The following is a 16,959-nucleotide window of genomic DNA, read 5'->3' on the forward strand; positions in this document are numbered from 1 at the left end:
AGAACGTGGGGATGCATTACTCACATGTTCGGATGCATTATCATTCAAATGAGCTATGATGGATTTAAATTTATGTATCAATTTCCAGAACTCTTCCTTCTACACACTCATGTCTTTTAATTCTATTTCAAAACTTCTTCTACTTATTTACGTAGACCACATCATATCTTATTTCATATTTTTTTTAAAGATACAAATTTGGTGAAATCTAAGTAATCTTCTACTAAACAAAGACTATCAACACATTCTGCTAATACAACTGCATATTTATTATGTCTTTCAACACTTATAGATACAATTTGTCATTCTTTATATGAATATGAATGTGTATGTTTATTCCATTACAGTTGTTTAGATTATGATAATCTCAACCTCACTTCATTTTACTTCATTTTTTCTTTTGTTTAGGTGACTAGATTTCAGTTTGTATTAAGGTAACTGTTATTATTTATTTATTTTTATTTGTTTCACTTTATATTAAGGTAATTTTGTATTCTCTATTTTATATTTCTATTATTTACTTACTTTTATTTGTTTAAATATTATTTTATTTTATTTTATTTTTAATTTTACTTTTTTTACTAATTTTAGTTGTGTTTATTTGCAGGTGATTTTGAATCATTCTAAAATACATTTTCTTAGTAAAGGTTCTTTTTTAATAAATCAAGTTGTGAAATAGAATGAGTTTCAAGATGAATTAAAATATATTTTTTGTCATGTAAAGAGAATTTTACTCTTTATTTATTTTATTATTACTTTTTAATTATTATTTAACATTATATTATTTTACTTTCTTCTAATTTTATTGATGGTCGCTAGCTAATTCACTTTCTAGGTATAGACTTATCACAAATTTTCAAAAATATTTTGTTTTATTAGTTGATATATTTGGTTAATCTAATAGGTTGTAAATGAACTTTACAAATTAATTTAAATTAATGATTTTTATTTTTCTTTCTAATTTTAATAATTTTTTAAAATTTTTGGTTATGTTTTATTTTGTTGGGTTCTCTTAGTTTTATTATTGTTTTCTAATATTTACTACGGTTTTATTATTATTTTTTTTTTTGTATTTTATCAAATAGGTTGTAAATGATCTTATTGATCTTTACAAATTATTCTAAATTAATGATTTCTATTCTTATTTCTTACTTTAATATTATTTTCTAATTTATTGTCTAATTTTGGTTATGTTTTATTTTGTAGTGTTCTTTTCATAGTTTTATTTTTTTTAATTAATATCTTATTAATATTTTACTGTTGTTTATTAATGTTTTTATTAATATTGAAGAAGTCGAGTTGTATGAGAAAGTAACTTAGAAACATTTTTTATTTTTTAATATATGGTTTTTATTTTATTTTTTTAATTTTTGATCTATTTTATATTTCTATTTCCTAATTCAAAAATTTTCTAAATTTATATAAAAAAGATAAATAAATAAACAATTAATTAATTAAAATAATTATCATAATTCATTAAGACAAAAAAATTATCATAATCCACCTTCTATCACAATGCAATGTCTCTAGCTATCTCACTAATCCAAAATTTACTTACGTATGTAAGATAATAACTTGACTTCTAAAAATTGTTTAGTATATGAATTTTTATTTACATACAATTTTCATTTTTTTAATTATCTTATAAATATGGATTTTATTTTTTCATTTAATTTAAACTATTTAAAATAAAATATACTATCATAATCCATTAAAACAAATAGAACGAAACTCTCACACATGAAAAATAAGGAAATCCACCTTCTATTACAATACGTCTTTAGTTATCCAACTAATCCAAAATTTCTTTTCATTTTTTTATTATTCTTTTTTTATTTTGTTTATCATAGTTTTTCTAATTATTATAGCTTAATTTTGATTTTTATTATTTACATATGTAAGATAATAAGTTGATTTCTAAAAATTAATTAATATATGAACTTTTTTTATATACAATTTACATTTTTTAATTATCTTATAAATAAGTATATATTTTATTTTTCATTTAATTCAAACTATTAAATTGTTTTTTTTAGTAAAATATATACTTTTTAGAAAATACTTAAATCATATTTTTTAATATATATATATATATATATATATATATATATATATATATATATATATATATATATATATAAAATTTTACCGTGCATCGCACGGGTAGACGGCTAGTAATACATAATTGTTTATGTCTATTATTATTATATAAAATTTTTTTCATTCAATTACATTTTATAATTATAAATTAAAACTTGGGAAATATATTATTGGATTATATTTTATAATTATAAATTAAAACTTGAGAAAATCAGTATTATTTCTTATTAAATTAAATTTTTTAATAACAATTTGATTAGAGTTAATCTAATATGATATAGTATTTATACAATTTTATAACTTTTTTAAAATTAGTTTAGTTTCACTTATGTTTGTATATTAATTCTAATAAAACTTTGAGGTTTTTACTATTATGTCTTAAAGTTTTGAAACTCAATCAAAATAATTAAAACTACTTTTTAGTTTTAATGTTGTTTATAATTTTTATGTTATTTCAAATTTTTTGTATAAATTTTAATATTTTATAATTAAATATTCAAAAAGTCATCATACAATCATATAATTTATTATTTTATGATTAAATATAATTCATTATTATTTATGAAAATGGATATTCAACAATTGATTTTGTACAATACTCTCTAACTCATTACATTGACATGATTTGATTGCATCGGTGATAATATAAAATTCACATCACCTTTCTTAATATGTTTACACTTTTTCAAACATCTATCTCCCTTTTAACTCTTCATCGTCAGACCTCTGACTCAGGAGCGACGGCAAAAAAAAAATAATTCATGATTGATTGTTTAATTTTTTATTATAACTCAATTTTTATTATTTGCCCAGGGCCTCTAAAATGTCGGGACCGACCCTTTACATTGTCATAAGGTAAAACGCACAAGCATGTATACTATTTCAACATCAATAAGATAAACATCAACATCAACACAATAGAAACTGAAGTTTACTGTAGATGCATGGGGAAAAACGTTTACCTACAAGAAACATGATGAATAAGTAAAAAGGATAACTAAATGTTGTCAGATTTTTTGTCTTCTTCTTCGACGACATGTAGACCAAGAACGATGAAGATACAATTTGTTTAACAATGAAGATGAATATGATGTTGGTTGAAAAGGATTATGTTTCGTTAATTAATGATGAATGCAGTTGGTTAAACTTTGAAGATGGAGATGATTTTGGTGGAGAAGGGTTAGGTTTCATTAATGAATGATGAAGATGCTCTTGACTAAAAGTTGTTTCTCAAATGGAAATAAAATAATAGCTACTGAAGAAACATACTAGTTGTGTTTTATTTAAATGAATAAATCATATCACCATTGTCATCTAAACCAACCGTGGGGATATATGGTTTACTTAATGAAATTTTATAAAAAAGCACCAGATTTTAAGCAGTTGATTTTTTTAAAAAAATTGAAAACTTTATAATAACGGTTGGATTAAACAACCATAGTGATATCAATTTTATTTTTTTATTTAAAAATTAATAAAAATGAAAGGCACAACTAGAATACTGAAGAAATCATGAATTTGCTTGCGTAGAGATTCAAACCTATGAAAGGTTAATGATATCACCATAGTTATTCTAAACAATCATGTTAATATGTTAACTATTTAAAATTAAAAAAAATATGGCGTCTGAATTTAGAGATATTACCTCGGTCCTTCAAAGGATTGTGGTAAAGTGAGCATTGTTGTATATATTTTTTTTATAGTAATGCATGTTAATACAAGCTATTCTCTAATGACATAGCCAAGATTCATCCTTGTTACTCAGGAGACATGCATAATCTGAAGGAATTTTATTTAAATTCACTGTGCAAGTATTTCCCCTTCTAGAGCTCGTGAATAGAGTTTATTTTGATTTTGATTTTATAACCCTGCAACCAGAAGAATTAATAAAAGATTACATTGTTACCTTTATCACATAATTTACTTATGCTAAATAAATTATGCTTTATCCCTTTAACCAAAATAACTTCCTTAATAATTGGACTTAGGGACTTATCAACAGTACCGAAACCTTAATTTTCCTACCTTATTATTTATCTCCATAATAAAACCTCATTTCATGGGATCAGTCCTTATGTTTTAAGGAGCCGTTATCAAGGTACCATTTAGCATCCGAGACTGTAAATCACTCATGCAATAAAAATTTACTATTTTGGTATTGTCATTAGTTTTATGTTTTGAGCAACCACTATCAAGGTACCATTTAGCATTCGAGACAGTAAAGCACTCCTGCAATAAAAACTTAGTTCTTAACTTTAAGTACCCATATCATATTGGATCCTCTATTCTTAGTTTCATAAACAATATTTCATTTGACTTTATACTAGAGACATAAACATTTAATGAACCAGATGAATTCTTTATTTTTCTCTCATAAAGTTTATTATATGAGTATGAAGAAGGATGTCCTTCTTTTCTCTCACGACTTTTCATAATAAAACATAACATGGCAATATGATCTAATTTATTACAGTAGTTACATTATAAGGTTTTGCAATGAGATATAAAGTTAAAATTATAATTATTACTAAGGTTTTTACTATTATTGTTCACATAGCCAATATCGACTTTGCTGTAGGAAGCTCTTTGATTTCCCAACAGAAGATTCAAGTTACCTCTTCCTTTGGTGAACTTGACAAATGTCTTTTAAAGATCACAAATTTCATTTTTCAAAGTATCACATTTTTCATCCATTTTGTTTGATGTGGAAGAGTTTTAAACTTAGTCATTTTATCTTTCTCTATGAATTTATATTTTTTAAAGGTTTTTATCTTAAGATTCAGGATAAGGAATAGTATCCTTGGATATATAGACAATTTGTTCCAGTTTTCTTGTTTCTTTTGTTAGCTTCTTATAAATACGAAAAAAATCATGATATGAAAAATAAGAGGTTCCCTCACCATCTTGATGATTTTCCTTGAGATAAATATTGGCTTCTTATTCATCATATGAGGATTCTATATTGATATCTTCTCCTGCGATGTAAACTTTCTTGCCCTGTTTCTAAGGCTTCTTAGATTTATTTTGATTTTCCTTTTTAATTAAAGGACAATTTGGCCTAATGTGCCATTTCGTTCCACAAAAGTAGCCAGTGGGGATAAATGAAGTTTTTTCCTAATCATTTTATTGTTACTCGATTTTGTTTTTTCTCATATTTTAGGAATATTTTGAAGTTCTTTACCATAAGAGACATGTCACCATCATATTCAGAGTCTTTAGTCCTGAGTGCAAGGCTTTTTCTTTTCTTTTCTCCTTTCTCGTCTATGGAAAGCCTCTTTAGTTCCATCTTGTGTTCTTGTAATTTTCCAAACACAATGCGTGTCTCCATAATTGCTAGATCCCTAGATTCTCAAACCGCAATGACTTTAGGTTTCCAACTGCAGTTTAAGCATCTAAGAAATTCTACAACTAATTTCTCATTTGAAAATGTTTTTTCCAAATTTCTCATATGACTCGTGATATGTGTGAATCATAATTAAATTTGATTAATGTTCTATGTGAGTTTCATCCCAAGAAGTTCATACTCATGGGTTAATATTCTCAAACTCGCCCTCTTTATCTTAATAGTTTCTTCATGGTTAATTTGGAGGATATCGCATATTTCTTTTGCAGTATCGTAGTGAGAAACTCGCTAAAATGCATCAAGACCAAGAGCAGTGTGATGGCAGTTTTTGCTTTCAAACCGTTATGCACATTTTATTTATCATGTTTGGTTTAATCCTTTTTAGGTTTGTTCACTACAACACCATCAGCATCATGTGTTGGAACAAATGAACTTTCGTTCACAACCTTCCAAATACCACGATCCATCTCTTCTATGAAAATTTTCATTTTCTCTTTTTATAAACAATAACCTTCTCCATTAAAGGATGTGGCTTTGTTTAGTGAGTAGCTTGAATTCGTTTTTTTTCTCCTAGGACAATTAGTCTTTAACAGGAGTTAGACTTCGATGAAACTTACTGGACAAGTGACTTCAAACACAAGAGGGGGATGGGTGAATTGTAGTATTTGAATTTCGCGATAAAATTTAAGTTTTTGTTATCTAAAAGAAAAATCGTGTTATTATCAAAATCATAATGAAAAGAAGCGGAAAATAAAGGTAGTAATAATAAATTACCAAAAGTAAAAGATAAAGGTTAGAAAGATATATGGTACCAATAATTTACCCAATTTTGACCGAACATTGGCCTACTACTGTTCGAAAGAGATCTTTTTGAAATTTGACTATTAAACTTAGCTTTTACAGGTTATGTCCACGAAAATTTCATACAAACAAATCATGAAATTTTACAATGGTTTATCCTTAACCAAAAGAAATTTTTTCCACAGGCTGAACTAACCAATTATAGATTTTACCGCCTGATCACAATAACCAAAAAGAACATTTCTAAAATAAGTTCGAGATTCAAATAGATATTTTAAGACTGGTTTATCTCAAGAACCAAACTCGATTTCTCATGAATATTGCACTCTTGAGAGTAACAACAATGACATGATACCAGTACAACTTCTTTCTCACAAGCAGTTTCTACTCACAAGACACTAAGGAAATTTTGGTGAAAAGAAAATATTTAGAGAAGGAGAGAGAGAGAGAGGGGGGGAGAGAGAGAGAGAGAGAGAAGAGAGATAAAATGATTAGAATTAGAAAAATCTCGAATTCTGGTGTGAAATGAAAAAAAGAGGCGTCCTTTTTATATAAAAAGAAAATTGGCTCAAAAATGAAATGATCCATGGGCTAATTAACTCACCTTATCAATATAGGTCTCAAGTCTGATTAATTAGACACCATAAATAGTCGATTACTTGTGCCCAAAATGAAAGATTTGAATAGAAGGTCGTTACCAGTCATTAATATACTGTCATAAAAGATTATATAATCGATTTTACTTATTCTAATGGATTAGGCTTAGGATCTAATTGATTATGTCGTTTAAAAAATATCTTCTAATGAAGTCGGCGGTCTCTTGATCAACAGATCAAGCCTTGACGAGGCTTCTTCAAATTAATCACCATCATCAAAAAGTTGAAAGTTTATTATCATTGACTTCAACAATCATTAGTGCTGCCGTAATTAAAATATTTAGAATGGTTGTCAACAGGATTATCAGCTTCATAGCTTCAACCACATAAATTCACAAACATTGTAGATTTATGATTCCTTGTTTCTCCTAATGATAAGTTAATATTTTTATAGAGTGGTCTCAATCTTTCCATACCGACTAATCCACCCGAGAGCATTACTGCCCCACATAGCCTCCGAAAGTTGGTCCTATGCTCCTTCGAACTCAGGATCTTAAGGAGAACATACCCTTGAGACCCAAGCACCCTCTCACTTGGCCAACCCTCTCAGATTACGTTAATCTAGTTAATAAGGATTCAATTCATATTCCATAATAATTTAAGTTTTTATGATTTTTCAGACAATGATGATTACTTGTTTCTTCAAAGCATATGAAGGAGGATGAATTTAAATAATGGTGGCTAGTATAGACAATATTGTGAGTTGTAGCCAAAAGTTCGCATTATAAGGCAGGAATCTAGGCTACGTTGCATTAAGGTGTGATGGGGGGACATTTGAGTCATGTTTGTTCAAATTGCTATAATTTATCATTTTTGGTAAATGAATAATGGAAACCATATGTACCGTGTGGCAGTGAGTTTGCCAATTTTAGGAGACATAGGAGGCAATTGATATTCTTAGAATAATAATGAAAAACATTACAGCATAGAAGCTCTGGTATTTTTGTTGGGTGGGTGACTTGTGTTAGGAATATAGTAGAGGAATTTAGGAGCTAGTATGATTTAAGAGTAAAGGGGGGGAGTATAGGAATCAAAATTTAATTGTCTAGGTAAGAAGCTGATTCTTTTTGTCTGCTTCTATTATCCTTTTCCATGCATCTAAACAACATTATGTTTAACATGAGCAATGTACCTAATTAACCTTTAGATTAGAGACTTATGGTCGTGAAAACTTACACGTTGCATTTTAAAATGTTCAAATAAAATATTTGCTATCATTCCACATAATATTAAGGTTTACTAATTATTTTAAGTTGAAATAATTGTTATTTGATAATTCAAGTACTCGTGCTATATATGTAACTTGTAATTAATTTATAAAGGAGACAGCATTATAGTTTCCATGTGTTGTAAAAATGAGTATCATATTCACCATGCTTATAATGGATTGAAAAAAAAAAAAAAAAACTCGCTAAGCAAGTTGGCCACGTAATGCATTATGCATCCTCACAGACTTGCAAGTAAGCGTTACTCAATTTATTGCACTGCTACTGCATGTGTTTTCATTAGAAAATAAACCGTATTAACGATGTACTAATAGCAATATAGCATCAATGGTAACTGTTGTTGAAGTAAAAGAGGAGTTATAGCTTGTCAACAATGGGTTATTATTACCTTTAAATATTCATATGACACGTGTTAAAAAATTTAGCCAAGTGCTTTAACACTCTTTGAATAAAGGTTTGGTGTGGATACTGCACTTATAACCACATTGTTAGGCAATTTATTATCTTGCATGAGACTCTTAATTAATACACTCGATCATGCATAAGACTAGACATATGAAGTATGAACATAAATGGTAAGTGATTCAACGAATATTAGACGAAGTTGTAATATCATGCTCGAATTAGAGTTTGTCTTAACTCATCCATACAAAATCAGTTTGTAAGATGACGATTGTCTCCACTTATAAACACATGTCCGACCATTTATTGTCCAATGTATGACTCTTAACGCATATGAGGCATGTTAGATATATAATTCACACAAATATTTAACAGATTATTTTTTTCTTTTCTTTGACACACGTTATACATATTTTAGACACGTGTTAAACACATTTAAAAAGGTTAAAATTGTGTCGAAGTAATGTTGATCAATAAGGATTTGAGAATGTTATTATATAGTTGATTGGCTTTTTTTTTTCAGAAAACTTTTTAAGTTAGATGTTTTGACTTAGTGTGAGACATTCTATCTCTGTTTGAATATTGGACGCGCTGTTTTGTTTGTTTGAATACCGCTTCTAACACTTAATTTCATATTTGTTACTTTTTTAGTTTAATAAGAGGTTTGATTAAAAGTTCACTATTTGGAAAAGTTTTTAGTCATAATCAATCTGGTAAATATTATGTTAAATCTTAAATCTGTTTGAAAAAGATTTAATTGGATTTGATTTTATAAAAGATTTAAATTTGGCTTTAATGAAGAAGATTGATCTTGTGGATTTCGGATTTCGTTGGTTTTTATCAAAATCCTACTGGACTTTTCGGTTAGGTTTTGGTTGTTATATAAAGAGACGATTCTCATGTTTGAAGACTCACCAATTGAAACTTTTAGTGCGTCGTATTCTCTTTCTATTAAGTTTTTGTTTTGTTATTGTAATACTCTATTCTTGGAAGTCTTTCTAATTTTAAAAGAAAAGAGTATTTGGTATGTAATGTTGATTTAAATCACTCCACTTATATATGTTTTCTTGCAAACACATGATAGAGTGTTTGAGTGAAAGTGAGAGCGCTCAGATACGAGAGCAGTCTGGAATGATATTCACAAGTAGTATTAGAAAAAGGGCATTGAACTAAGAGAGTTCATATGAGCCGCTGTGTACAATTGACTTCTGATTTAGTGAATTTCCTTTCACTGGGATGGTGAACTCCAAATGTAGGTGATGTTGCACCGAAATAGGTTAACAATTATTTGTGCCTTTTGATTTGTTGTTTTTTCTTTACTTCATTTAATTATTAATGTCTCACACATTGTCTCAATATTGTGTGTGACAACTTGTCACTGGTCGAATATAATTTCAATTGGCATCACAATAGGCACACCATTCTGGTTGAGTAAGCTCTAGGGTTTTGTATAAATTCTATTCAATATGGACAATGTCAAAGAATAAGGATATGTCAATTGTCCACCAATTCTTGATGGAACGAACTATGACTATTGGAAGGTTCGCATGGTTGTTTTTCTTAATCCAATGGACAACAAAACCTAGAAAACAGTCATAAAAGATGGACTCCACCAAAGATCACAATTGAAGACAACACTGAAATTGTAAAACTTGAAAAGGATTGGTCAGTTACTGAAGACAAAGATGCCCTTAGAAACTCTCGTGCTCTTAATGACATCTATACTAAAGTTTATAAAAATATCTTCAGGATCATTAATACTTGCACAAGTGCTAAAAATACTTGGGAAACTCTTGAAGTTGCTCAAGAAGGTATGTTCAAAATTCGTATGTCAAGACTTTAACTTCTTACCATAAAATTCAAAAACCCAAAGAAGCGGGAGGATGAAACTATCTAGGATTTTAATGTCTAACATCGTGACATTGCTAACATATATTTTGCTCTTGGTGAAATAATGTCCAAAGAAAGGCTTTGTAAGCATAAGAATAGAATCATACTTGTAAAAACACTCAAGCACTTGTGAAATAAGTGCACTCTTCCCCCTATAAGAACACTTAAGTAAATGGATGGAATCTTGGAATGAAAGAATGCAAAAAAGATTCGAGGAGAATGGAAGTATTTTTATAGTTGAGGGAAGTCTAGTTGTATGGGTAATCTACCGCCTCCTATTGGGCACCTCAATAGTTAAAATAAAACAAAAAGATTCCCTACCTAAGAGACATGCGTAAGAAGTAAGATCTAAATTGGCTTCCCGAGGAAAAACCATCACCGATCGCATTCAATGCAACACATGCTTTCCCGTAACTAAAGTTTTGAGATTTCTATCAATTATCAACTAAAGTCTCAGCTTATTGACGTATGATAATTCACCTCATTTACACCTTGGGTATATTCGAAGTTATATTCATGGGTCCCACCTCAGCTTGAGGGACTTTCCCCATGCATGAGAGACTCACCTTACCCGCGAGGGACTCGCCCTATGTCTGCCTAATCCATATAAGGAGAGGAAAGCAATACTAAATCACTTTGTCATTTTCAAGCTCTCAAACTTGAGGGACTTTTTATTGGTATATTTCCCAAGGTCCCACAAGGGGCAACGTAAAAGGGGATAAGCGTAACGCAACGCCCAAACAGCTTCCTGACCACTCGTTTATTAATTCGAGTGTTCATCATTTGGATGTGACGGTGAGGAAAGCACCATGGCATATATGCATGGTGCGTTGGATGACCTACCTCTCTAAAACCAAACTTTGGAGGATAACGTCCCCCATATCCATCACTTCCAGTAGAAGATTGACCATAAAGAAGAGGTGGAGATATTGTACCCCTAACCCCTCTCAAATGAGATACGAGAGGTGCCTATTCCCGAGAATTTTAAGCAGCATCCGTTGGCTAAGTTTGATGGACGCGGCGACCCGTATGAACATGTCACCTCCATCAGCACATAAATGACTATCGATTGGGATCCCGAAATGCAAGATCTTCTCTAGAACCTTTAAATATGTAGCCCCAAGGTGGTATATGGGTCTGCCTCGAATCTCCGTAGCCAATTATCATAGTTTGGTGAAGAAACTAGTCCATCAATTTGCAGCAAGCAGCCACTAGCCTTTTCAATATTCTTTAGGGTCCTTCCAATTCGTTGAGGGAGTACCTCACCCGCTTCAATGAGGCAATGATCAAGGTCATTCATCCAAAATAAGAAATAATTGTGGGAATTTCAAAATGGCCTCAAGGTTAGACATTTTAATGAATTACTTACCTAAGGCCCTCATCTTCCATGGATAAGGTGGTGAGGTATGTGAAATGTTATATAAAGGGCGAGGAAATAATGTTGAAAAAAATTCTAGTGATAGGAAAGATCGTACCTCTATTACTAATAGCTCACATACACCTCTCCAATTAGAGAAAGCAAAACGTTTAAGTGAAGCATAAAACCCACAGAGAGCTTTACGCAACTTACTCTCCATGTGAGCAAATATGGCGAGAATTCCTCCACATGCACGACATCCCTTAACCGACAACTCCAAAGTCAGATGTCATGGGGCCTGAGCCTAGTAGGTGGTGCAAGTTCCACAAAGTCAAGAGGAACCATACTAAAGACTCCTGTCAACTCAAGAAGGAGATAGAGCGCCTAATACAAGAGGGTCACCTAAATAAGTATTTCACGGGCGACTTCGCTCAAAGGCTAGGAAAATCTAATTCTCAGAGACAAGATGCTTCTAGGAGTCCTGGGTCAAAAAAGGGAAATGAACCGAGTAAGGGGAGCAACAATAGAGATGTATGCCACACCCTTGATACTATCACATAATGATTCACTAGGGGTGGAGAGACCAGTTCTGCTCCTAGAAGATACATTTGCCAAAAATTAACTATTGAAGACTCATCCACATGTTCTAATGCGGGAGGATTGAAAGCCCCAAATTTGAGGTTGTCTTTTCTAAGAAGGACGCTGCATGCATTAACCCTGCACAACGAACACCCCATGATATTCACCGTAACATGTGATGAATCAGAGATTAAGAGGGTAATGATTAATCATGGAAGAGCTACAAACATGATCTATTTAGATTCTTTTAAGAGGAATTTCCTGAACCTAAATGACTTCAAAGCTTTCCCTTTTTTCAAAATCGAAATAAAACAATTTAGAGGTAAACTTTATCGACTAGAATGCTTTCTAGACATTAGAGGCTAACATGCATCTTAATAGATTAGATTCAGTGTCTCATCGATTAAATATTCATTTTAGCTTTCCTAATTGATCACAATTATTCTTAATTAATCAAGTACTTGCCATGATTGCTTTAACAAGTTTTGAAAAATAAAAAGATGGAGACTTTCAAATGGTTTTAGTGTGTGTGTGTGTGTATGTGCGCGCGCGCACTCGCATCACTTTAGTACTACAAGATTTGCTCTTGTTTAATTTACATTCAATTGATCAATTACAAGATAAATACACTAAGGGTAGGATGAGGCGAGCTTTCACATCTTCACTTCCTTTTGATTGATAGATTTGATTCTTTTTACCTTCCTAGAGGGAAACTTGAATACTTTGCTTTGAGATTACTTCTTAAATGGTGATATTGAACTTATCTTTTCTTTTTCTTTATACAGTTGTCATTATCAAAACCCTTATCAGAAATTATCCGGAACAACACATATAACCACATTTTCTATTACCTCTTCTAGAAGATGATCCATTTACTTTGAAGAAGGAACTACACCGTGACTTTCTTTATAATCCTCTCTAAGAAGAGACTCTCCACCTATTCTTTTTAATCTATTTTTCGTCTCTGTTTCATTTCTCTTTCCATAAGAAATGTCTAAGATTAGGGAAAGTTGGAGAATGGAAAGTCAGAGAATTTGAATTCCATATTTATCTAACATTAATACACCAACACATCAAAATTGTGTCTTTGGTATATCCACTATCACTCTTCCTATACTACGCTCTCCCAACTCCTCTTTATCTCACACCAATCTTGACAATTCTGTATAATCACATAGTTATGGTCCTTCTTCCCTGAATCAAAAACAACTCCTTCATCAATGTCATAATGTTCATTGAGAAGATCTACAGGGTTGAAACATCCATCATCTTGATTACTTATCCAGTTCATCAATTCAATTGTGAAGTTGTTCTCTCTAAGGCTCTTCTTATATCATTTCATCATTCAGATCTCTTTCTATTTTTTCATCTTGTAAGTGTCATTTATCAATGTCCATCTTGAACTACTTTAAACCTTACACTTATGATGAGGATTGTTCCCACTTATAAAGACATGTTTAAACCATATATTGTTTGATATGAGACTCTTAACTAGAGGTGTCAATTTAGGGGGCCAAAAAATTTGAGCCCCTAAAATTTAAAAGGGGACCTTGGGCCCAAATCACAAATTAATATAGATTTTTAGAAAAAAATAATTTCGAAAAATAATATTTTCAAAAAAAAAATGAATAAAAAATATCTAAAAAATAAAAAATAACTTTTTTACAAATTATATGGATTACTTTTATTCATATAAATCATCTCTTTATACGGAAGATACTCTATATATTTAGGTCAATTAATGCTTTATGAATGAAATACTTCTATTCATATAAATAATCTCTTTTATTTTCTATAGTATAATACAATTCACCCATTAAATTCATGGATATAGAGCTTTTCTAGAAACACTTAAATGTCCCAGCGACTTCTCATACATTTTTCAAACTAAATGTACGAAAAAAATAAATAAGAAAACGCATGAATATGAGCATATATAGAATTCTAAATTTTTATTATTACTTAAGATTAAGCAACATTTTTTTATATATTACAGTTACATCAGAAAGAAAATAACAAAATCTCTATTGATAAATCATACTTTGAATTTGTCTCACTAACAGAGGTGGAGTTTCTTTGTGTGGGGTGGAGTTTTCTCAATGAAAAACGGAGGAATTGGTGAAAAGTTACTGCAAAAGTGAAATTTTTGAAACAAAATAAAGCGCCCTCAGTTGGGTTCAAAAACAACACATTAACTAAGAGCATCTACATCCATGCTACCCAAGTTAGTGGTATAAGTGGACCCTACTTAATTTATTATATTTTTTTATACTTTTACCACTTCACTAAATTTTCCAAACATCCATACCACTCACTTAAAATTCTAAATTGGGTCCCACTTGTCTCACAATTATTTTAAGCTACGGTAGTTTTCTTTGGCAACGGTGGTTTAGAAATTTGGTCCAATTTATTTTAAATATTAATATTTTCTGACACATGGTGGCTTAAAAACACAATGCTACCACCGATGTGTATGCTCTAAGGGGCCTAAAACTATGGGCCTAAAAATTTCTCATTAGCAAAGGGTTTAATAAAGTTAGGCTTTAGTCGGACCAAAAAATAAGGGTTTTATAAAATTGGGCTTATTTGACACACAGCTCTACTCTTAACATGCATCTTTCTTATTGTGACAATCTAAATGTTTTACATATAGCGGCCAACTTGGTCTTTCATAAATTTTGAGCTTTTAGAATTCTATACTATCATATATAGAGTAAAAATAGCTTGAGAAAAGAGCTTTAATTTTTTTTTAAAGATATCTTTGCATGTAATTGATGTGGCTAATTTATTGATTCTTGCCTTCATAAGTTCAAACGAATTAAGAATGAAAAAAAAAAAAAACAAAGAATATGGAAAAATTTATAAGATTATGCATTAATCTGAATCATGTTGATGCAATCATTCAAACATATACAAATCTGTATAGAGCTAATCCTATAAAATTCGGATTACATTATCAGTCTGATAGTCTTGTTAATAGTTACAAACTTGGATACTGATTTATAGTTTACTCATCATTCTTCTAATTAATGAGCAAGCATATTAAGAAAAGAAACTCTATTTCTTACTAAACATCTAAATATGCAATCCAATCCACCTTCAAGATCACAAACATTATCGTTCAATTTCTCCAACACACTTAAGAAGCCTGCGAAATCAGTGTTCTTCTGCTCCTTCTCGGAAGAAAACAATCTTGTTGGATTAAGCTTTGAGATCAAGGATGATCCTTTTGTTGTTCTAATTATTGGTGTTGATATGAATAACAAAAGAGAACGAAATATTGATATTGTAATCATACTTGTTTCTCTTAAAACTCCTGCTAAAAATATCATATTTTGATCTTGACCCATTAAAGAAAAAACCTTAACTTTGTTTTCCATTCTCTTCATTTCACAAAGCTGCTTTGAAATTTCCTTCTTCGCTTTCTTTCTAAAGCAATCATATTCATCAATGCTTCTTTCAACGCTTGATGATGAATTTCCTCTTCTTCTACGTATAGCAGATTGAATTGTGTGAACATGTTGTTTAAGATTCAAGAGTAACTCCCTTGATGAACTACATGCATCTAAAAGTGTGACTGAGCCACCTAATGAATCTTCCACTAGTTTTCCATTCTGATAGTGCAAAAGAGCTTGTTGCGTTTGTTGAGAATGAAAGAGTTCCTCCATGCAATTGTATAACTCTGCGAGAACAACTAAATCACTCTGAATTGTATCCGCTTCAAAAGAAAATATTCTTGAAACAGATTGAGAAGAGATTTGTGGTTTAAAATGGTTTAATAATGCATCAATTCTTTGTGAAGATGGGTGAATTCTAGTAGGTAAACTAATTGACCTTACAGGTTGATGAGTAGATGGTAACATAGAAATTGTTTCCATTTTTTTTTTGTTTACACAGAAAGATGAACTAACACAAGGATTAATGGATGGTTGTTTGTGAATTAGTGTTTCTTCCATCTATTTATATAGGAATATGGTATAAGAGAATTAGAATTTGAAGGTGAACAAAGCCAATAATTTGATTTTGAGTATTATATGTGCATGTGATGACAATGTGGGTCTCCCTAAATTCTCGATTGGTTTGTTATATTTTAGGCCAACAATTCCATAACATTGTAATTTGATTAATCCTATGGCGGTAGGATTGTCTAAGTTGAGGTTTGAGGAATTTATGGTCGTGCACAAACAATTGATACAGGACAACATGAGGCAGAAATCTAGGCAAGGTGTTATTGGGGGACATTTGAGTGATGATTATTCAACTTGCTATAATTCATCATTTTTGGTAGTAAGTGAATAATGGAAACCATGTGTATTAATGTGTGGCAGTGAGTTTGTTAAATTTAGGAGACAAAAGGTTATTATCAATATTAATATGTTTGGATCTACTTTGGAATGAAAAACATTACAGCATAGAAGCTCTGGTGTTTTTGTTGGGTGGGTGACTTGTGTTAGGAATTAAAGAGGTAGTATGATTTATGGGTAAAGGGGGAAGTATAGGAATCTAAATTTTAATTGTATAGATAAGAAACTGATTCTTTTTGTCTCCTTTGTGTTATTTATTTTGCATGCAGCTAAACAACATTATGTTTCACAAGAGCAATGT

General features: G+C 30.4%; 1 protein-coding gene across 1 annotated transcript; it reads right to left on the bottom strand.

Annotated features, from left to right (window-relative positions):
• Window positions 1-15,290: 15,290 nt before the first annotated feature.
• On the bottom strand, window positions 15,291-16,709 carry LOC131608950 (uncharacterized). The gene has a single exon (XM_058880550.1). The coding sequence runs from the start codon at window positions 16,308-16,310 to the stop codon at window positions 15,381-15,383; it is 930 nt and encodes a 309-aa protein (XP_058736533.1). The 5' UTR covers window positions 16,311-16,709; the 3' UTR covers window positions 15,291-15,380.
• Window positions 16,710-16,959: the final 250 nt, after the last annotated feature.

Source organism: Vicia villosa, linkage group LG1 (genome assembly GCF_029867415.1).
Source record: "Vicia villosa cultivar HV-30 ecotype Madison, WI linkage group LG1, Vvil1.0, whole genome shotgun sequence".
Lineage (NCBI taxonomy): Eukaryota > Viridiplantae > Streptophyta > Magnoliopsida > Fabales > Fabaceae > Vicia > Vicia villosa.